The 24479-nt window shown below is 30.1% G+C and overlaps 1 protein-coding gene and 1 long non-coding RNA gene across 2 annotated transcripts; one reads left to right on the top strand and one right to left on the bottom strand.

The window, feature by feature from the left end:
• The first annotated feature begins 13437 nt into the window (after positions 1–13437).
• LOC133698981 (uncharacterized) lies at positions 13438–15484 on the top strand. The gene is made up of 2 exons (XR_009843220.1): positions 13438–13645; positions 15217–15484. It is a non-coding gene; the product is annotated as an uncharacterized LOC133698981 (long non-coding RNA).
• A 609-nt stretch (positions 15485–16093) lies between these two features.
• On the bottom strand, positions 16094–23846 carry LOC133698950 (protein SRG1-like). Its single transcript, XM_062122065.1, has 4 exons — positions 23335–23846; positions 22972–23219; positions 16763–17087; positions 16094–16637 (listed from the first exon to the last, which is right to left on the bottom strand). The coding sequence occupies exons 1-4, from the start codon at positions 23581–23583 to the stop codon at positions 16371–16373; spliced, it is 1089 nt and encodes a 362-aa protein (XP_061978049.1). The 5' UTR covers positions 23584–23846; the 3' UTR covers positions 16094–16370.
• Between the last annotated feature and the right edge of the window lie 633 nt (positions 23847–24479).

Here is a 24479-nt window from a genome sequence, read left to right as displayed (position 1 = left end):
ATTGATATTGTTGTGATTTTATTCTCGATAGAGGGTAGAGATATGGGTGACAAAAACCACTCATACCAATTAATACAATTAAAAATACAGCTCATAAAATGCTTTTTCACTAATATTATTTTGATCCTTCAAAATTTTTTAAAATTTTAATTTGTCCCTATATTTTTTTCTTAAAAATACGTTCTTACTTGAAAAATTCTTGTCCACGTACTTTATAATAGATAGAATTTATTTTTTATATTAGCAAGCTTCAAAAAGTACCTAGACGTCAACTTTTTTAAACTTGGTCAAAATTACTCAATAAATCCAAATTAAAATTTTTGTTTTCTATAATATCTTATATCTATTATCATGATTTATTTATTTATTTTTATTTTCATAACTTGAACCTTAACAAATAGAAATAGAGAAAGAAAATTCTCATAATAGATATATGATATTATAAAAAATAATATATCAGGAAAATAAAATAAAAATCAAAGGAAAAACACTTCAATAATCTAACAATGAAAATTCAATCCTCATAAAACTAAATTTGTTAAATTAACTCTTTCACAATAAAAAAGTCAACTAATCAACAATCCAAATACAACAAAATCAAAATAATATCAATTATAATCATAAAATGCAATCACATCCATAATTAATCAATTCAATCAAACATAACTCTTTAAATAAAAATTTTTTAGGAGTTCATTAACAAAAATAAAAAAAGTAGGGATTGGGTTGCTATTTTGAGATAAAGTTTATTTATTGAGTTTTTGGACACATACCAACATGCTCTAGAGTTTATAGCACTTGATAGACATAAATGAGACCTTTGAAATTAAAGAGAAATATGAAAAATAGAGTCATCACCTAGAACTTTAAAGAGACTACAAGTCTTAAAATATATATTGGTTCAAAAGATTTGAGAAAGTGGTTGGTGATGCTTAAGAAATTGAAAATCATCCTTACTGCATCATTTATAATAAAAGATTACTTTACACATGTTTTTAAAATCTATTTTATGGACCATATTAATTATATAGATTATTTTCTAAACTTATTCACAAGTCATTTATTATTGATAAATATTCATTTAGATAGCATTAGACTCTAAATCAAGAGTCTCGCAATTTGATGATTTTTTTTAGTTTTATTTTTTTTTATGTTTCTTAAACTTCATCATCATCATCATCATCATCATCATTTTAAAAAGTAGAAGTTGAACATAATGCTACATTCGACCAATGTAAGTCCTTACTTTGAGGAGACTCGTTGACTTATTATTAACCTCATTTTTTTTTATTAAAAGCATCGTGCTAGGCCCAAATAAGTCCCTAAAAACTAGGAAACACATTGGCACTAACTTTATGAAAATTCATCGATGTTGTTTTTGTTTTTTAAATAAATATTTACATGCAAATATATACACAAAAAGGTGAAAACACAGTTTTACAAGATGAAACAAACATTGATATAAAACCAATAAAAAATGAAAATTAAGATAAAAAAGGCATGAAAGAATAGTAACCGAACATGAATACTAACATTTGCATTATTTTCAATTATAAATAGTAACTTTCAAGCAAAAACCTAAGGGGAAGAATAAAAGAGAAGGAAAAGAGATAAGTGCTTACCTTAGAGGTGGTTCTAGATGAGTGTGGAGCTATTGTAGTGGCTACTAGTGGTAGAGATGGTGACAGATCTAGAAGTGGTGTGGTTTTCAAGTGGTTTTTCTCGGGTTTCTCTCTCTCAAGTTTCATTTGTTTTCTTTTATTTTTATTTTTCTCTTCCCCTCCTTCTTGTGATGAGAATCATCAAGCAACATCATATGATTCATTACATGTGTCAATTGAGTCTATTATAAAGTCAAGAGCTGAAAAGATTAAAGAGACATTAAATGGGATAAGTCAAGATATTTAAGTCTTATTTCCTACAAGACTTACGAATTCAACTTGTATTCCTACTTACATGCAGATTGGGCTTATTTTTTAATATTTAATTTTATGTTAATTGGAATAACTATCTGACCCTTGAGACCAGACTTAAGTTTTTTCAAAAGATTCTAAGATCTTGTTTCTTATAGGCTTAAAATTGTATAGTGATTAAACACTTGGAATCATTACAATAAGGTGTATAAGTTATGTTTGAGATTCGCAATATTTTCCTAATTGATTTAAGATTTATTTTATTTGGTTTAAAATTTTTTTGCTAATTTTTTAGCCTTATTTAAGACATTTTACTTAGTATAAACTAGGTTATTTAGCTTGCATTTAGGGAGACATTATATGTGAAAGTTTGCTTTTAGACTTGGTTTTTCATAGAACTTTAAGAACTTATCAAATATTAATTTTTTGTGGCATTCATCCTTATACCTTCCGGTTCGTGGTTTGTTATAATTAATGGTCTGGGGTTCTCAACCTTATACCTTCGGTTCTTAGTTCTTTATAATTAATGGGATGAAATTTTCATTCAATAACTACATTGTTTTGGTTTAGGTAATCATTAAGTCGAGTTCTTTTCAACTTTATTTTAGCTTTCTTGGTTTGATTAAATCTATATTGATTTTGGGTTATAGGGTTCTTACCTCTCAGTTCGTATCATCCTGGCTCAAACATGCTCACCTCTCTCGACTAAAACTCTCATTTTCTTTTCTCTCTCTTGGCATCTTCTCTCTCTAACCTAGGTATTTTATTTCTTGTTTTACTTTTATTTATAGGAAAGGATAAAGCTTTTAAAACTCTTTCTTGATGGTGTGATCATGGCTATTGGTTCATTTAGGTTAATCTCAACCCTCTACCATAGTTGTACTCCTAGCCGTTGTTGTTTTTCTTAATCTATTTGCACCACTTTTGTAACAATTCTAAAAGGTAAGAGTTTTGTTTTTAGCATGTAGCACATATGCAATGAAGGAGAGAGATATGTTGTTTAACATTTTATGAGAAGCATGTAAGAGAGAACAATATGGCCAAAGTTTGACCAAAATCATGAAGAAAAAAGAAAAGAAAAGAAAAGAAAAGTTGCAGACCATGTAGGGAAGAAAAAGGATTGTTTTAATTCATACACCAAAACAACATGGTTTTGGTGCTTTTTTTTTTTTGTTTCAGGTGAAATGAATCATTTCATTAAAAGGAGTGAAATACACCGCAGTTTAATGAAACAACTTTGTTTTGACTTAAAAATAATTCACATGTTTTTAAAGAATTCCGTTAATCTCTCCAACTTTTTAAATTTGGTTATTGGATCTTTATTTATTTATTTTTTTAGTCAATTTCAACTATTTTTTCTTAATATTTCTTCTCAATTTCATTCATGATTGCATTAAAATAGTCCTTGTATTTTAATTTTTTTTCTTAATATTTCTTCTCAATTTTGTCTTTGATTATATTAAAATGGTCCTTGCATTTTGTTACCTTTTCCAATTCAGTACCTAACTTTCTGATTTTTAATTATTTAGCCAATTTAAAACCTTTTCTTAATATTTATTTTCAATTTCATCCCTAATTACATTTCTTCTTCTTTTTTCTTTTTCATATTTCCATTTTTTTTGCTTATATATATATATATCCTTTTTTATTGAAATGTATATTTTTTTTATATTTGAAAAAGGTCAAAAAGTGGGTTATGATAAAGTTGATGATCAAATTAAATTATATTAATACCACTAATTAATGAAATAGAGTAGCAACGATAAAATATAAATTACAAAGTTGTTATTAAAATAAAAATATATCATAAAGACCTTTTAAACATAAACATATAGTATAAAAGTATAAGAACATATGTAAGCATTAATCATTTTATTTGGGAAGCCTCATATGTGATAACCTATGTGTACTTTCTAAATAAAGTACATAAAAATATATTTTTCTTAAATTAGTTAACTAATTACAACTCCATTGAAATCTATCAATATACATTATATATTATATCATTCATTAATCATACCCTTTTATAAAAATATTAACCAATTGTAACATTTTATTTGTTCTTATTTTTTTAACATACCTAACTACTATATTCATAAAAATTAAAAGTCATGCCTGAAACATTTGATAATTTTAATATGAATGATGTTAATCTCGTGGATATAAAAATCTAGAAACCTACAGTCAAATCGATTCTTTCCAAAAAAACAAAATTCAAGCTTGTGATTGAGCTTGACATAATGATAACTTGTACTAAGACACCAAGACTATAAGTAAATAAACCCCTACCCAATACCTATAAAGAGACGCGAATGAGAAGTATAGAAAACACCCTGAAGCTTGGTTAGTTATTTGATAAGTCAAAGTAGTTCCATGGGGAACCAATAGTAAGAGCAAACTCTCACACACAAGATTTATTTCTGAAGAATTAATCCATCTTTCATTAGTTTTTGTTTTTTTTTTAAAACTCAAATACAGGCTAAATAACCTATTTATATTAGGTAAAACATCTTAAATAATGCTGAAAAAAAAATAAAAAAAAGGTTTACATAAAATAAAAAAATAATCTTAAATCAACTTGGAAACTAGTACAATTCTCATATAGTAGCTTTTAAACCTTATCACAAGGCCCTTTTGATCTCCAATCACTATAAAATTTTAACAGTTTATAAAACAAGGCATCTGGAATCATCTAGTAAAATTTTAGCCTAATTTAACATTTAAATTAAAAATTTTACTTGGTAGATTAAAACTATGCATTTGAAAAAATAAGTCCAAAACTACTTCTAGTGTCCTTAAATGATAAGGAAACTTTACCAATGAGAAATTACACAAAACAAAAAGAAACACAAATTGTTGACATGGAAACCCTTCCAAAATATAATCTAAATTTCTGCCACCAGTATTTTCTTTGTAAAAAAAGAATCATTGCTAAATAAGAAATCCACAAATTATAAGAAAATAAAAAACAAAACTCGTAAAACAACTTTCAGCCTGACTTTATACATGTTGTTCTCTCTCGCCTGGTTAATTTATTGGGTTTACTATATATGGATGAAAATTTTGACATGTTTAGTTTCCAACCCAACTATAATCACAATAAAAATCTACATGTAGATCTAGGTACGGACCAAACAATGTACAAAGAACTTGTCTAATAAATTTATAACTTATTAATCTAAATATCTAGAATCAGCCCAATCAATTCCTCTTGGATCATTTTATTTTTAGACATTGTAATAGGCCCAATTTCTACCTTTAAAATATCTTTTAGTGATGCTCGCTAATTCACATCATCCCCCCTCTCCTAAAAAAGATTTGACGAATCGTTACCTTGTTTGGATGTTGACTCGCTTTTAGAAAATATATTAACCTGCTTTTATGATTTAACTTTCCTTTTCTTTTAATTAATTTATTTAAATTGTAAAAAACCATATGATAAAAAATCTTTTTTTTAACATTTATTGCATCTAGTTTCTAGATGCGACAATTATGAAATAACATAAAAACTAAAAGATAAAAGAATATAATTTAATTTTAGAACCTTTCTATGATACCCTATTAATATAAATATCTAAAAACTTATAGTCAAATTAAACCTTCCTAAGAAAGCTAAATCTAAGCTTGTGATTGAGTGTGCAACAATAATAACCTATACCGAGGCACCAAAACTATAAGTAACTGAACTCCAACCCAATTCCAATAAAGAGATAAGAACAATAAGTATAGAAGATGTCATGATGCTTAGTTAATTCTTTTATAAGTTAGAGTAGTTCTATGGGGAACCAAAAGTAAGAGCAAACTCTCATACATAATTTTTGTTTCTAAATAATCAATCAATCTCTTATTCATTTTTTAAATCTAAATTCAAGTTAAATAACTCTATTTATACCAGGTAAAAAGTCCTAAATAATATTGGAAGAATAATAAAAGAGTTCTAAATAAAATAGGAAGAAAAACCTAAATCACCTAGGAAACTAAAACAATTCTTATATAGTAGCTTATGAACCTTATCGTAAGGCCTTCTCTTACTTCGATGCTTATGAAATTTTAACCTTATATAAAACAAGTCCTTTGAAATCATCTGATAAAATTTCAACCCAATATAATGGTTGTATTGAAAGTTATGCTTGATAGAGTAAAATTATATATTATGAAAATAAGTCCAAAACTGCTTCTAGTGTCCTTGAATGATAAGAAAACTTTACCAATGAGAAATTACACAGAATAAAAAAAAAACAACTTGTTGAGATGGAAACCCTTTCAAAATATAATCTATTTCTGCCACCTGTTTTTTTTTGTAGAAAAAGAATCCTTACTAAATAAGAAATCTACAAATAATAAGAAAATAAATAGTCAAACCTATACAACAACTTTTAGCCTAAATTTAAACATGTCGTTGTCTCTTATATAGATGAATTAATAGGTCTACCATTTATGGATGTAAATATTGAGATGTCTAGTTTTCAACCCAACTAGAATTGCAGTAAAATTCTATTTATAACTCCAAATATGGACAAAACAATGCATAAGGGTTTAGTCCAATAGATTTGCAACTTGTTAACATAGATATCTAGAATTATGCCAATCAAAATCATAGAAAAAATTCTACTTATAGCTTTAGATATAGACCAAACAATACATAAGGGTCTATTCCAATAGATTTGCAACTTGTTAACTAATTAGTACTTAAAAGTGCATTTTCATCAATATTTTATATTATCATATTACACTTAAAGTATCATTAAATGCCCTAACTTGAGCATGTTTTATAATAACAAGTCCGATAATATAAGATATCTTTAATTCATGGTAAATGCTCATTTTAAATGTAGGAATATCTCACAATTTAAAGGATTGATTGATGTGTTTAACTATTGAAGTTGAGAAGATAAAGAAAGGGCTAAGCTTAGAGAAGAGATATTGATTTAATTCACACTGGAACACCATTCGGTTATTGGGTCATAACTGGAGTTGTAGACCTTGGATTTAGGTCTGGATTATCTTGATGGAAAGTTAAGATATAGGCTTAAAACATTCGTGAAGAATCCAAGATTCAAAACCGTCGTTTTCAAGCTCAAATCGTAGCAACAAAAGAGAAGTCTGAATATGTCTTACAGGCCAGACACTGATACTTATTTTAAATGCAAGAATATCTCACAATTTAAAAGATTAATTGGTGTGTTTAACTATTGAAGTTGAGAATATAAAGAAAGGGCTAAGCTTAGAGAAGAGATGCTGATTTAATTCAAACTAGAACACCATTCGGTTATTGGGTTATAAGTGGAGTTGTAAACCTTGGATTTAGGTCTGGATTATCTTGATGGAAAGCTAAGATATAGGCCTAAAACTTTCGTGAAGAGTCCAAGATTCAAAACTATTGTTTTTAAGCTCAAATCGTAGCAACAAAAGAAAAGTCTGAATATATCCTACAGGCCAGACACTGTTAAGTGTTCTACCCATCTCAAGTTCTAGAAGTCCAATGAGTTCGTGCTTTTTTTGGTGGAAAGTTGAGACAAATGCCCATAATTTTGATGAAGATTATCTGTTCAAATTATGATGTTAGAAATGACGTTTTGTCCAGCCAATAAGTCAATAGTTAGCCACCAAGTCAATAGGTGGCCACCAACTCAATAATTAGTCATCAAATCAATAGTTCCAAATTTTAGCCTATAAAAGGAGGTATTTGCCACATATTTAGGCATCTTGGTTTCCAGATCAAGATCTTGCTCTTACTCTCTTTCTTTGTATTTTGTAATGTTTAAGTTTTATTTTATGTTATATTTTCATTAATATTTTATTTATGCATTTCATTTCCTTTACTATACTTAGTTAACTTATATCATACTTATGTTCTTATGTTGTTTATTTATGTTTCTCTTCTTCATTATGTTTAGCTAAGTTTATTTTGTCAAGGTGAAAAGGTTACACTAATGGTGTAAGAATAATTACAATATAAACTCAATATAGACTTTAATGTTTGATATTAATATGTTTATAATTGTTATATTATTCACTCTTAATATCTTACTTGTTAAATAGTTAATCTATATTTGTGTTGTACAACCCTTGGTACAACAAATAATTGATCCTTTCATAGTTTACTGTATGGTATAACTAACACTTGTACTATGAAAGGAACTTGATTTGTTGTTGATATAATTATCACCATGAATACCTGACAACATTTACAAGTATTGACATTACTCAAATAAAATAATTAATAAGATCATGTTAATAATTTATAATCCGATTGGAACCTCCTTTGTGTGTGGTTTCCAGTTGAGTAATAAAAGGAGTTTATATTATACTTATTTGAAATACCATTAGTGGATCCTCTAACTTTTACAATTGTTTTATCTTTATTTAATCCTTACATCAATATCTCATCTTAAAAATTCTCTTGAACTCCTTTTCATTTATTATTTGTAATTTTATATAATTGACATCCCTGTGGTTTGACCTCAGTCTAGTCAGGTTATTTATTACTTTGACACTCTTGCACTTGGGATAAGACATCAATCTTTTGATCGTGTCATTAATCCAAATTTCTACAATCAACCCAATCAATTCCTCTTGAATCCTTTTAGTTTTCAACCTTATAATAGACCCAATTAGTACCTCTATTGAATCCTTTAATGATGCTTATCGATTCACATCATTCCTCCCCTCACTTTAAAAAAATTCGACCTTGAATCATCACTCTGCTTGAATGTTAACTTTATTTAGAAAGATATATTAACATGATTTTGAGATTTTGATCTTCCTTTCTATATATATATATTGTAAGTAATCAGATAATAGATAAATTTTTTTTAACTTTTATTGCAATTAGGTTCTAGATGATAACAACAATCAAATAACGAGAAAACTAAAAGATAAAGAGATATAACCTAATTTTAGAGTTTTACTCTAATACCAAATGATGTGAACCCTAATGATATAAAGACCTAAAAACCCACAGTTAAATTAACCCTTCCCAAGAAAACTAAATTCAGGCTTGTGATTAAGTTTGACATATCGATAACCTCTATAGAGACACCAAGATTATAAGTAATTGAACTCTCACCTAACACCTATAAAGAGATACTAACAAAAAGTATAGAAGACACAACAAAGCTTGGTTGCTTTTTTTATAAGTCAAAATAGTTTCATTAGGAACCAAAAGTAAGAGCAAACTCTCATACATAAGTTTTCTTTCTGAATAATCAATGCATCTTTTATTAAAAGAATTTTTAAAAATAAATACAAGCTAATTAACCTTGTTTTACAAGGTAAAATGTCCTAAAAATGCTGAAAAAATAATAAAAAAGTTCTAAGTAAAATAGGAAAAAGATTCCTAAATCAATTGGGAAATTAATACAATTCCCACATAGTATCTTCTATATCTTATCACAAGGCTTTCTTGAACTCTTATCATTATGAAATCTTTACCTTATATAAAACAAGGTTTGTGAAATCTTCTGGTAAAATTTCAACTCAATATTATTTTTTATAATGATCGGATTAGAAACTATCAAGCGTAAAACTATGCATTAGAAAAAATAAGTCCAAAACTGCCTCTAATGTTCTTGAATGACAAGGAAACCCTGTAAAGGAAAAGTCCACAAAACAAAAGGAAACATAAGTTGGTGACATGGAAACCCTTGTCAAAACAATTCTAATTGTTGCCACCTATGCTTTCCTTGTAGAAAAAGAATTATTGCTAAATAAGAAGTCCACAAATTATAGGGAAACAAATAGTAAAACTTGTACAACAACTTTAAGCTTGACATCAAACACATTGTTCTATCTTTTCTAAATAAATTAATAGGCCTATCATATATGGATGTAAATATTAAGATGTCATGTTTCCAACCCAATCAAAATCATAACAAAATTTTACTTGTAGCTTTATATATAAACCAAACAATATATAAAGGTCTAATTCAATAGTTTTGCAACTTGTTAACTTAAATACCCAAAATTAGCCCAATCAGATTCGTAAGCAAATTCTACTTATAGCTCTATACATGAGCCAAATAATACATATAAATCTAGTTTGATAAATTTGCAACTTGTTAACCCAAATATTTAGAATAAGTCCAATCAATTCCTCTTGGATCATTTTGTTTCAGACCTTATAATAAGCCCAGTTGATATATCTAATGGATCCATTGGCAATGCTCGCTGATTTATATCATTCCCTCTCTCCTCAAAATGTTTCTACTTCAAATCATCACATTGCTTGGATGTTGACTCATTTTTAGAAAACATTAACATGATTTGAGATTTTGATATTCTTTTTATTTTTTATATAGATAAATTATAAACAAGCAGATCATAAATAATCTTTTTAAAAAAACTTTTGTCACAACTAGGTTCTAAATTGAGATAACAATGAAACTAAAAGATAAAAGGATATAACCTAATTTTAGAGTCTTTCTTTAATACCAATTTATGCAAACCTTATAGATATAAAGATCTAGAAACTCACAATCAAATTGGTCATTCCTAGAAAAGCTAGGTTTAGACTTGTGATTAAGTTTGACACATCAATAATTTGTAACCAGACATCAAGATTATAAATAATCGACCCCCCAACCAACACCTATAAAGAGACGCTAATGAGAAGTGTAGAAGACATCATAAAGCCTGTTTAGTTATTTGATAAGTCAGAGAAGTTCCATAAGGAACTAATAGTAAGAGCAAACTCTCACATACATGTTTTATTTCTAAATAATCAATCCATCTCTTATTAATTTTTTTTCTTTCAAAAAACTCAAATACAAGCTAAATAGCCTTATTTATACTAGGTAAAACATCCAAAACAATACTGTAAAAATAATAAAAAGAGTTCTAGATAAAATAGGAAATATAATCCTATATTAACAAGGAAACTAATATAATTACCACATACTAACGTCTAAACCTTATCACAATGCCTTCCGATCGTTATGAAATTTTATCCATATATAAAACAAAGCCTCTAGAAGCTTATGGTAAAATCTAGCCAAATACAACAGTCGAATTAAAAATTATGCTTGATAGTATAAAACTATACATTTGGAAAAATAAGCCTAAAATCACCTCTAGTGTCCTTGAATGATAAAGAAACTTTATCAATGAGAAAATCCACAAAACAAAAGAAAACATAAGTTGCTGACATGAAAAACCTTGCTAAAATAATTTAATTGTTGCCACCTAAGCTTTCCTAGTAGAAAATGAATCTTTGCTATAAAAAGTCTATAAATTATAAGAAAAAAATAACAAAACTCATACAACAATTTTCGGTCTGACTTCAAATAAGTCGTTATCTCTCATTTATATGAATTACTAGGTCAATCATATATCGATGAGAATCTTGAGATGTCTAGTTTTTAGTCTAGTTTGAATTGAAGTAAAACTCTAACTGTAGTTTCAGATATGAACCAAATAATACACAAAAGTCTAGTTTGACAGATTTTCAACTTGTTAACCCAAATATCTAGAACCAACTCAATCAATTTCTCTTAGAACCTGTTAGTTTCATACGTTATAATAGACCAAATTAGTACATCTAATGGATCATTTGGTGATGTTCATTGATTCACATAAACGAATTTACAAAAATATCCATTTAAGTATATAGAAAATTTCCTTTTTGGTAAAAAAAACATTTACATGCAATACATATGATCATATAAGAGATTTAACTATTGTTTTGATATATATATATATATATATATATAAGTGATTTAACTCTTATTTTGAATCCTTGTAATAATGCATGTGTGTTTTTTTTTATTGATATGAGTATGTACTTTTATTAATTTATATTGGAATCAACCACATGCTATATACATGGTTGTGAAATTTAACAAAAGTTACTTTGGCTTAGAGATATATTAGAGAATATTTATTATTATTTTTATTTAAAGGTTTGATTGATAAATGATGTAATATATAAAGATATATTGATAGATATCCTAAGAATATATGGACTTTTAAGGCTTGTTTGAAGACAAATCAATAAATAAAGTTTTGATAAATAAATAAAAATCCAATTGTTAAATTACTTTAGGTTCAATGGAAAAATGTTTGAATTCAACAATTATTTAAAACAAAAATGATTGAAAGTCATTATAATTAAACGAAGTAGTGGTTTTTGGATAATGAAAAGGAAAATGAGAGAGAAAAATTACAAGTATTGAAAACAATTGAAAATGTTCTTAATATCAAAAGACTCTAAATAATAGGACTAAAGTAGAAAGTAATATGAATATAGAGGATAAAAAACCAATCATTCTAATTGGTCTGTGTAATCATTGTTGTTAAAATCGCGAGTTAACTCGTAAAACTATATGATTTTACGAGTCAACATATATGATTTTACGAATCAACATATATCTAACGTGCAAAATCGGACTCCAAAACCAGGAAAATCGGACTTAACTCGTGCAAAATTAGTAAACTCGGTCCAATTTTACAAGTTTACTAAATTTGTGATATGAACTAAGTCAAGTTCAAATTTGGCCTTAAAATGTTTGCTGACCAGTCTTGCGAGATTGAACGTATCTTTCAAACCGTATATTGGATAGAGCTGAAATTTTATAGGGAAATATTAGACACATGAAAATATATTGTGGTAAATTTTCAACTAAAATGGAGTTTGGAAACATAATATTTCAGAGGGTCGAAGTTAGTAGACGAATCTTGTCAAATATGTCACTAGACCTTCATGTACTGTTTGAGACATATACTGAGCTACTAGTGTAATTTTGCTGCGATTAAAGTTGGGATGAAAACTAGACATCTAAAGCTTTTCAACCATATATTTTGGGCCTAGTAATTCATCTAGACGAGATAGAACAACATGTTTGAAATTAGGATTCAAATCCACCAAGAATATATGAAAATTGAAAATTCGGGCTACATGAAGGAATTTTAAAATGAATTTTTTTTATTATTCTATTTATTTATTTATTTATTTATTTAAAATAATTATTTAAAATAATTATTTTAAATTTAAATTTTTTCTAGTGCATTAGACATTGCTTAGGAGTTTATTTTATTATTGAATTTATATTAGTTAATTACTAGTTTATGTTTATTAGCTTGCAACCCAAAATGGGTCTATTAGGACTTATTGTGATGGGAACAACTATGTTGTCATCAAGTTCATGTGTACTTTTTATTATTCAGTGATTTCTCTTTATTGAGACCTTTTGTTTTGAGACTTTTTATTTTTTCATGTTATTAATTTATTGATTCATATTATCCATATCTCTTATTTTATTTATATCACTTATTGATTATAATATTATTAACTATCTTTATGAGATTTTAATATAATTTAATTTTTTGATTATAATTATTAATATATAATTAGTTAAAAAAATTATTTATAATTTTATAATTTTACCATTAAAATTTATATTGTATTTTTTATATAGCTTAAAAAAAATATTTTTAACAGCTTTGCGTGTAATTCACTGTCAAAGCAACGTGTCAGGAAGATTAAAAATCATGGGCGGGGGCGGGGGCGGGAGCGGGAGGCAGGGACAGGGCGTTTCATTTTCAAACCGACAACCAAAAAAAAAGAGAAAAGGTGCCTTTCGTGTATCTTGGATTTCGTGCACAAACTATTTTTCTCTCTCCAAAAAAAGCAAAAACACTCTTTTTTTTTTTTTAGAAGTTCCAAGGCCGCGCCTTTCATGGTGTTTCTCTCATGCTGCTTCAGTTCCCAGAGAGCTGGTTACTTACCCCACTAAGTAATTCCCTTTTCATTTGCAGATAAAAGAAATATATTGTTCGTTTCTTCCTTTAGTTAGGGTTTTTGTTTTTGTTTTTTTATTAAGGTTCAGAGTGTTAAAAGGTGAGATTTCGTGACCTTGTTTTTTGTCCTTCTGTGTTCGACCCCTTTTGAGTTCCTTCTGGGTTTATCGTTAAATCTTGAATTTGTTTTTTGAGGCTAGTTTGCTGTAATTGTTTTCCTTTCACATGTTTATGTTGAATTATGGCTCTTTAATGAGGGGGTGAGTGTGAGGTTTCTATGCTTTGAATGAGCATTTGTTTTTAATCTTATGGGTTTTGTGATTGTGTTGGAAATTCCTTGGGGTTCTCTAAATTGTGTTTTTTCTGTGCCATCGTTTTTTTTTCTTTTGTGTGTGTGTGTTTTATGAAATTTGCTCTATCGGTTCCATAGTCATGGATTTCATAACTTTAGGGCTCATATATGCTGTGGCTCTGCAGAGAAGAAGGTTGTATCTGACTAAAATATATGTTTTTTTTATCTTCACTGTTAGCACCGCTCAAAATCAGGATGGCGATTTTAGTAGATTTCCTTTGCTTCTGGTTTTAACTGCTAATTTGCTAATCAAAGATTCATATTGAGTAAACATGAGTTTAAAACCTTTTCTGCACAATATTTGATATTTTCAACATCTAGGCTCTACAGTGGGCTATGATTGTGGAGTCATTTAACTCTAAATTAATAATGAAGGTGAATTGTACACATCTATATATTCATCCAAATAACATATGTGGTGTCTAAGACTTGTTGCCCTGTGTATTTCCTGCTGATTTTATTAATGTTAAGGTATTCATTTTTTTTCTCATGCAAATATTAGGGAAAGTGAAATGCAGGTATTGATTTCTGGAATTTAAGGCTTTAGTCTTACAGGGAACTTGGTATGGTTTTTGTGAGGATTTATGTGCATCAGAGATCAGGCCTTCTTGGATATATTTGCATGTTTTATTTACTTCCCACCTGGGGATTTACTCTTGTAGTTGTTGGCATGGACATTTGATTTTGCTGTTTTTCTACTCAGTTTCATATGGTGTTTTGCAATTGCAAATTCTGTTTGTTAAGTGCTCAAAAGTGAAATCTCTTGTTTTCCAAACTCATTTTAGGCTTTGTTCAATTAACGGGGAAATATGCGAGTCAAAAAGCATGACAACAACACCACTTTTAACTCTTTCTTCATCAATGATCTGCCTTCTAGTATCCTGTTTATCACCCTCCCTTTAATCTTCCATAAGATACTTTGGTATGCTCAGTTTTGTGTACCACCAAAATGTCATTTTGGGATTTTAATCAAATGCAAGAAATGTTCCCTGAGATGCATATATTGGTATCTGTAGTTGTAGTTGTAGATGGGGGCAAATGAAATCTGCAAGTTCTAATTTTCCTAACATTCTACTGTTGAGATAACTGTTTTCAGATATGTTAATCGTGTTTGCCTGCTGATTTCCTCTTTTTTTTTGGTTGTCTAAAGGTTCTTGTATCTTGTTATGTTGTTCAGTGCTCTCTTTGTTAATTCCTTTTGTTTTATTCTTTTAGGTTCGAAGACAATAGTGATCTAGTTGATGCCAGCTGTAAGGATTATGATCTCTTCGAGCATTGAACATGAAAGATTACTTGCTACAAGGCACTGGAGAAATAATGGATTAATATAATTGAGATTTGGAGTGGGGAATGAAGCCATCGGTCCGTGTATAACAGGGTAGATGTATTATATTTGACAGTTTCTGTAAATTGTTAATGGATTCTGAAAGTCTTTAGCTGATAGAGATGATATAAAATTTGTATTTTTTTCTTTCTCTTTTCACTCCTGTGCCATTATCTATTAATACTCTTTCTCTCTCTCTCTCACACACAGGCACAGGGAGTTTCTTTAGATTATTCTCTCTCTAATAGCATGATTCTTAGGTCTGATAGATAAATTTTGTTGCAGGGCTAATGTTAGTTGGCTTGTTATTTGGCAGAACAGAGCATGTTACTATTTTTTATTACCTGTTTTGTTACTAGTTCCATTGAGCCCATTGCTTGATGCGATGATGATATTCTCCTGCTTGCAAGTACTAGGTGCATTTTCAAATTTCAGTAGCTGTCAGCTCATGTAAAGATATACTGAAGGACGAGACTTTCGGTTCTTTTTGGAAGATCCTATTAATGACTTGTATTTTGTCAATGGTCGAGTTCATGTATTAGCTGGTGGGATGGAGAATACTGCATGGAGAGAAATAGGCTCTCAGTTTCCGCCTTTATGGAAATTAGAGGTTTCCTGAGCTACAAAATGGGAAAAAGAAATTCTAGAATAGGTGTTCCCGTAGTGTTTGGCCTTTGGAGTGAAGGAAAGTGTATTTGTCTATTGCAATTGAAGGTTTTTGGTCAATTCAGGAGTCTTGCACTTTATTCTGCTGTGGCCTCTCGCAACTTGAATGAAATGCAGATGCATCTACAACAGAGCGAGAAATGTCTTACAAAATTCAAGCCATTGTCTTCCACTGCTGTCAACTCCAGTGACAAGTGGAATAAATTACTGCGGTTGTTTCAAACTTTTGGTCTAGTAATAATAGGCGGCGTTTGCCGTTCACTGTATCAGAAGTAGTGCGCAATGATATCAGTATGCGCATCACATTAGACATGGAGATAGACTCGACTTATTCAATCATCTGGTTTCTTGAAATTGGACAAGGTGAAGTTGGAAGAGATCAATTGTCTTTGTCACCTCCATTTTGAATCCTCATGACATCAACATATGATTTTCCAACGAGTTCACGTGATAAAAATCCCTTCAGGAAATCCGCCACTATCATTCTCCTATATGCTGCTGGAGTCTCTGGAGTAACAAGGCTTGGCGCAGGACCCAGTTCTCCATCCAGATTGAGGCAGTAAAAGGTGGCCACAGAAATTCGCTCTTTCTCTGAGTTAACAGTTGCTCGATGCTCAGTACTACGGTAAATCCCATTAGTCACAATCTACAAAAAAAAAAAAAAAAAATTTGTTATTCTTAACAACTATCTACAGAGCAATTTTTTTTTTTTTTTTACTAATGTTAGAAGGAGATGATATGGATCAGCTAAGCCCAAGCATGCATTATTACCTCCAACATGTCTCCAATGTTGATCACGAACGCATTGGGAAGTGGTTGAACAGGAATCCACTTCCCAGATTTCCTTATCTGTAACCCTTCCACCTCACTGACTTGGAGGAGGATTGTGAGGCCAACAGCATCAGAGTGAGAGTTCAGGCCCATGACAAGCTCTGGTTGTGGGCATGGTGGGTAATAGTTCATCCTCATCATCTGAGATCCTTCTTCGAACATGTCTTTTATCTCGTCAGGTTTCATTCTTAGAGCTTTAGCCATGAGATAGAGGATTTTCATGGCAAGATTTTTCAATTCGGCCGAGTATGCTTCCAAAGTATCTCTGCATGCATGCGAAAGAGGATAATATAAAGTACACATTGCCTTAGTTATTACCTAAAGTACTGTAGAAATATTTTTGTGTCAGTGTACGTTACGTTTCGCATCAACAAAACAAGGGGTAATTTTGCTTATTAGCTCTTTTTTTTTAAATATAACAGCTTAAAAAAATAGATGAAATAGTGTATATATTGAGAAACACAACAGTAAAACTTATTGCTATCAGAAATGTGATATTTTAAATAAATTATGAAATGAATTATATATATTATGATGTGAAGAAAGGAGAGAGGATAGAGACAAGAATAATAATAATAAAAAAAATACTAGAAGCATATTGAAGCTCCAATTATGACACAAAGTATCATAAAAAAGATTTCGACGAAATGAATTCAACGATACCAAGAAAGGTTATTAATGGTGACCGATGTGTGCCACACTCGCTGCAAAGAGGTGACAATGTCTCAATTACCTTTGGTAGCAAGTGTGGTTCACTCCAATCATCGTTGGTGATTTTTTCGGTGTCGTTTGATTTGTCAAGTCGAGATCTTTTTGATGGTACTAATAGTGTTATAATCAGAGCTTCAATGTGCCTTCAATGTTGTTTTTTCTTTCCTTTTATCTCTCCTATCTCTTCGCAAATTACAATGAGAAGAGAAGAGAGAGAAAAAAAAGAAAGAGGTTTTGAAGACATAACAAAGCTTTGATTATGAAAACATCAATACCATAAAAAAATCTTTACGAGACAAAATCAATGACCAATAATAATTAGAGTGGGTTACACTTGCCGCTAAAGGCAAATGAGATATCTACAACTTTTGGGTGACAAGTGTGGCACACTCGGTCATCGTCGGTGATCTTTTTTGGTATCGTTGAATTAATCTTGTTGATATCTTTTTAATGATACTAGTTGTATCATAATTGGAACTTCGATGTACATTCTGTTAGCGATAAACTTTCTGTTAGTTATGTTAGTAACAAATAATATCATGTTTATCTCTATTCAAAGTTGTACATATCACTTCTTATCTCATTGTATCTCTTTTTTTTTTTTTAAATTCAAATGGTTGTATACTACCAATAAATATAATGAATACTAAGCTGATAAACCATTCAGTATTTTCGCATTCATATAAGTTTCTTAACTTGGTATCATAGCTATATTTTTTTTTTCCTCGATCCATTATGGCCTCTTCCTCTGCATCACCTTCATTTATCATCCCAAATATCACCTCTGTAGGGTCTGTCAAACTTGAAGCACATAATTATCTGAACTGGATAACTCAGTTCATACCAGCCTTGAAATGTCATTACCTCCTAAGTATTGTTGATGGCTCTAAGGCATATCCTTCTCAATTCCTTGTCGATTCAACCGGCAAAACAACCTTTGATGTTAATCCAACATATCTAGTTTGGTAGAAGAAGGATCAATTTATTTTAGCATGGTTAAATGCCACCATGGATGAGAAAGTTCTTTCCACTATGTATGGACTCATTGTATCTACACAGGTTTGAAATGCTCTTGTTACCAGATTTGCTCCTCAATCTCGTTCAAGAATCATTCATCTTAAAAGACAACTCCAAACTCTACAACAAGGTAACAAATATTGTTCTGATCATTTACTCACAACAAAAAATTATCTGATCAATTCTCGGCCGTAGCAAAATCAGTTGACAATGAAGACCTTATCTCATATATTGTTAGTGGATTAAATCTCATCTTCAGCCTTTTTATCAAATCCCTTAGCTTTGTTACCCGAGACCAACCAATCACCTTTGATGCCTTTTAAGCTAAACTACTTAACTATAAGCAACTACTTGAAGCAAAAAACAAATCACAGTCATCTAATATTACTTGGTTGGTTTTCTTCACTCTTAAGCAGAAACCAGTCAATAAGAAACCAAGATTTCCTACTAAGAAAAATAATTAATTCTCAAGATCCAATCCTAATTCAACTTATTTTGCTCCTAACTCTAAACCACAGTCCATTAGATTTCTAAACAAATTTTCTTCTTATCAAATTTGTGGAAAGTCAAATCATCAGGCTCTTGATTGTTATCACCACATAAATTTTTCTTATCGAGGTAGGCATCCTTATGCTCAATTGGTAGCAATGGCAGCTTATACTCATGAGGAACAAGAACTTGAATAGCTATAGTACCTTGACAGTGGTGCAAACAATCATATCACTTTTAAACTTCAAAATTTAATCTTGCACCAGCAACCATATCATGGAAATGACAAAGTAACAGTTGGCAATGGAGGAGGTTTATATATATCACCAATAATGGTTCCTCTATGCTTGTTACACCTAAATCAAAATTTCTCCTAACCAATATTCTTTACTGTCCATCTACCTCATCAAACCTATTATTTATTCAATATTTTTGCCTTGATAACAACTGTTATTTTATACTCACAATAACTCATTTCTTTATGAAGGATTTGCAAACTATGAAAATTCTCCTTCAAGGGCCGCATAAAGCTGGTTTATATCCAATATTCATGTAGCAGTTATAATTCAATAAGTCATCTCCTAAGGCTGTTATGCTTTCTCCTTTTACTGCACTTCTAGGTGTTATTACTCCTTTTCAAGTCTGGTATTCATGGTTGGGTCATCTGTCAAACTCCATTGTTTCTAGTTTAGTCAAGAACTCGCTATTACCTGTTTCTGGATCAAAACAATCTAAGAACTTGTATGAGTCATGTCAGGTAGCTTAAGAGCCATAAACTTCATTTTCTTAAGTCGAATAATAAGTCTAGTCGTCCCCTTGAATTGATTCATTTAGATATATGAACTTCTCATATTACGTTAGTTGATGGTTGTAAATTTTATGTCTTATTTATTGATGACTTTTCCAGATTTACATGGTTGTTCCCATTGAAACAAAAATAAGAGGTGTTTACCTATTTTGTTCGTTTTCAAAGCTTAGTTGAAAACCAATTTTTAAGTACTATCAAACAACTATTAACTGACAATGGTGGTAAGTATTTATCTATTGTTTTCCAGGAATACCTCTCACAAAATGGAATTCTTCATAAACTCATATGCCCTTACACTTTAGAACAAAATAGAATCTCTGAAAAATAGTACAGATATATCACCAATACTGGTCTTACTCATTTGGCTCAGTCACATCTGTCTTTTAATTATTGGGTAGATGCATTCTTCACAACTACTTACCTCATAAACAGACTCTTTACACCTATCATGTCCAACAAATCTCTATATTTCTCTCTATTAAACAAATAGCCAGATTATTCACTACTTAAAACATTCAAGTGTTTATGTTTTCCTTTATTTAAGTTTTATAATACACATAAACTTGCTTTCAGAAGTAAAAAATGAGTATTTCTTGGATATAGTTCTAATCATTAAGGGTATCGATATCTTGATCAATAATCTACAAAGTTTATATATCTAGACATGTTGTATTTCATGAGTTGAGTTTCCTTGCTCAGGATGCATTGATTACAACTGGCAATGCTTATTCCTTGCAGAAAAATTTTCATAAGTCTTTAGTTTCCACTCAATCAGGTACCACCTCTAATGCTCTGTCTTTTTTTTAGCTATTTTACCCACTTTTCCTACTCCCAACTCATCCACTTTAGATCATAATTCCTTATCTCTTATTTTAGATCATGAATTTTTTTTTATCTCCTCTTGTTGCCACAATTTCACCAAATATTAACACACCTCTTGACCTTTCTGTTTCAGAAAATCATTATGAACCCTCATATCTTATCTCACCTCATCATATTAACACTACACTCATACCTGTTTATATATCCGCAAACTCTAACCTATGGCCAACCACAGTTTTTTTTTGTCCTAACCAATAACCAACCCTTCATTCTGAACCTTCACACTTTACATCACCTCATTATATCAATACTATACTTATACCTGACCATATATACGTAGATTCTAACCTAGATCCAACCTTAGTTCTTGCTTATCCTAATCAACAAGCAACCCTCACTTCTACCCTGACCTCTTCATCATAAATTATAACCAGATCTCAGATAAACTCTTCTAAACCAAAGCACTTTCCAGATTATCATCTTTATCATTCCACCAAACATCCTTTACAAACTCTTTTCACTGATATTTTACCATCTGAACCAACAAACTTTTCACTAATATTCTACAAGAAAAATATATTATTGATCTTCTGCATCACATGAAAATGACTCGTGCTAAACCTGCACCAATACTATGCATATCAGGTGCCAAACTCTCAAAATTCTTAGGTGATCCCCTTACTGACCCTACTAAATATAGAAGCATGGTGGAAGCTTTTCAGTATTTGACACTAACCAAACTTGATATATCCTATAGTGTCAATCAATTATGTCAATTTCTTCATTGTTCTACAAATACTCATCTCACAGCTGCCAAAAAGGTGTTAAAATATCTTAAAGGTACTCTACAATTTAGACTTTAGTTTAACAAGGGATCACTTCCACTCAATGGTTTCTGTGATTCTAATTGGGCTGGTAATCCGGATGATCAAAAATCTACCTCAAGATATTGTATTTATCTAGGCTCATGTTTGATTTCTTGGACTAACAAGAAACAATCCGTGGTGGTAAGATCAAGTACTGAAGCTGAATATCGATCAATGGCACATACAGTAGCTGAACTTTACTGGTTAAAAATGTTACTCAAAGAACTTCATATATCTTTACTTACAACTCGTTGTATTTGGGTTGATAATATTAGTGCTTTAGCACTATCTTCTAGCCCTATCTTCCATGCTAGAACAAAACATATAGAGATGGATTATTATTTTATTCGTGAGAAGATCTTTATAAAAGATATACAAACTAAATGCATCTTCATCTCAGCACAATTTTCAGACATCTTCACTAAAGGACTCTCTTCATCACGTTTCCTTTCTCTTAGAGATAAACTAATGGTTTATTATCTTCCCATTAGCTTGAAGGAGGTTGTTATCAATAAACTTTATGTAAGCTCTATTAGTAACATATAATATCATGTTTATCTATATTCAAAGTTATATAAATCACTTCTTATCTTATTGTATTTCTCTTTTAAAATTCAAATGGTTGTATGCTACCTATAAATATAATAAATACTAAGTTGATAAACCATTCAACATTTTCGTATTCATATCAGTTTCTTAACTCATCTTATGTCTTTTTTTTTTAATTTTTTCTTTTCTCATTATAATTTGTGTAGTGTGTGTGTGTGTGTCTATATATATATATATATATATATATATATATATATATATATATATATATATATATATATATATATATATATATATATATATATATATCATGTTTTTAAATAGCAACAAGTTTTAATGTTGTGTTTTTAAATCATGAAATATATATCATATAATTTTTTTTAAAAAAAAATTCAAAACAAAACTAATCATTTCTATTGAAAAAAAAAACCACGTCAAAAGTATTAATTAAGTATGTCTTTTAATAAAAAAGTCATTTAAATAATTGAATATAAACTGCGGTGAGAGCACAAACTCAATAATTGAATATGTATTCTAATATTTTTTTTGTTTTTAATTAAATTATTAATATATCAATTCTAAAAATAACAATAAAAAAACCTTTAAAAAATAACATTGATAAATTCCCAAGTATCCCTTAATCAATCATTTAGTCCATCAATTTCATCTAACAAAGCTGTTAATCAAATACAACCATCCAATTTCCTGAAATTAATTTAATTCTCACTTCGAATCACATAGAACTCACATGATAAGAAGATTTTAGTAAATTTATAGGTTTTTAATAAAAGAAAAAAGAAGAGAAATTGTGTTTGCATTTTTATTTTTTATTTAATTTCTCTTAGACGAGGAATTGTGAAAACCAGGGGGAGAGAGAGAGAGAGGACCTGAGTGGTTGAGGAAGCATGGGGAATAAATGGGGTTTCCTCGCATGCTTTGGAAGAGTGATCATGTAGAAAATATCTCCCCAATCAAGCTTCTGCTCCTCAGACACAACAAAAGCTTGTCCAAATCCCTCCATTTCTTCTGGTCTTTGCCAATACTTGCTCTTCTCCTCCATTGGTAGGTTGAACAGCTCTTGAATCCCTTCCTTCACTTTGTTAACCAATGAATCATCCACTCCATGATTTGTCAGCTGAAACACAAGGGATCGAGCAGCATTTATCGATTTGAAAGAACACCTTAATGATCTTGAGTTGTGGCTAATATGTTGGTTAATTACAGAAACAAGCACAAATAAAGTTAATAACCTGGAAGAAACCCCATTCCTTGCATGCACGGTCCATTTTATCCAGCTCTAAATCCATTTGTTCTTCAGAAACTAATCTTCGCATGTCAATTACTGGGATTTGGGGCAAGGAAGCCACCTCATTGTTGTTTATTATTGGAGGGTCTTGATCAAGACGCAAGTATCTTGTTGGGACAGTGGCCGGTGACTCCTTTGCCAGCTCCTGAACGCAGGGCACCGCGAGAGACTTCCCAAGTGTTGCTGGTTCCATGGCTCCTGATCTCTCTGCAATCTGTTCCCTTCGCTTGTTGCCTAGATATATAAGAATGCAGCCCGTCCCGTCCTTAATATATAGTAATAGAGGCACAAGTTGATCTGCCCTGCCTAGAGAGAGAGAGGAAAGAGAAGAACACGAACACGTTTCTCACCCGCGGTTTTGGACAATAGGATTTCAGAAGGTTTTAATTGGACCCTAGGGCGCAATTTCAAGTTTTTCTATCCTCTCTGGGTAGGAAGCAGATAGGATATACAAAATCATCTGATGTTTTTTTTTTATATAATTGTTTTGATGTATTAATATTAGAAATAAATTTTAAAAAATAAAAAAAATATTAATTTAATATATTTTTAAATAAAAAATACATTAAAAAACAATTATTATAACAGTAATCTCGCCTCAGTATTTTAGGAACTGTTAGTTCTTCTTATCCTATGACACATTGTTGCTTCACGGACTTGAGGGACTATTGCTGCCATTGATAGCGACCCCAAGAAAAGAGAAGAGACATATATATGTTTAAAATTCCAACTCTCAAGCTAGGAAAGAAAACAGAAAGGATATGTCTTAATTATGCTTTGATGTTGTTGTAAGATATATGGGTTGTCCGAAATGATGTCCAAAGGCCAATTCATAAGCATCAAATTAGTTTATGATCAGCTACCATAGTCTTTATATGTCAAGAGAAGCTCAAAACTATAAATCAAGAAATTAAACAAAACTTGTAGAAGCAGTGATTGTATCCCATGTCACAGGAGCACTCCAATATATAGTTCAATCAATTTTAAAAGAGGATATTTTTGGCTTAATCAAAAACAAAATTTTAATAATCATTTAAAAACTATGGTAACTGATCTTAAAAACTATTTGGGGGTGATTCCATAGTTTTG

This window comes from Populus nigra, chromosome 1 (assembly GCF_951802175.1).
Source record: "Populus nigra chromosome 1, ddPopNigr1.1, whole genome shotgun sequence".
In the NCBI taxonomy this organism is placed as follows: Eukaryota; Viridiplantae; Streptophyta; class Magnoliopsida; order Malpighiales; family Salicaceae; genus Populus; species Populus nigra.
The sequence above is the reverse complement of the archived record's forward strand: the minus strand, read 5'-3'. Positions and strand labels throughout refer to the sequence as shown.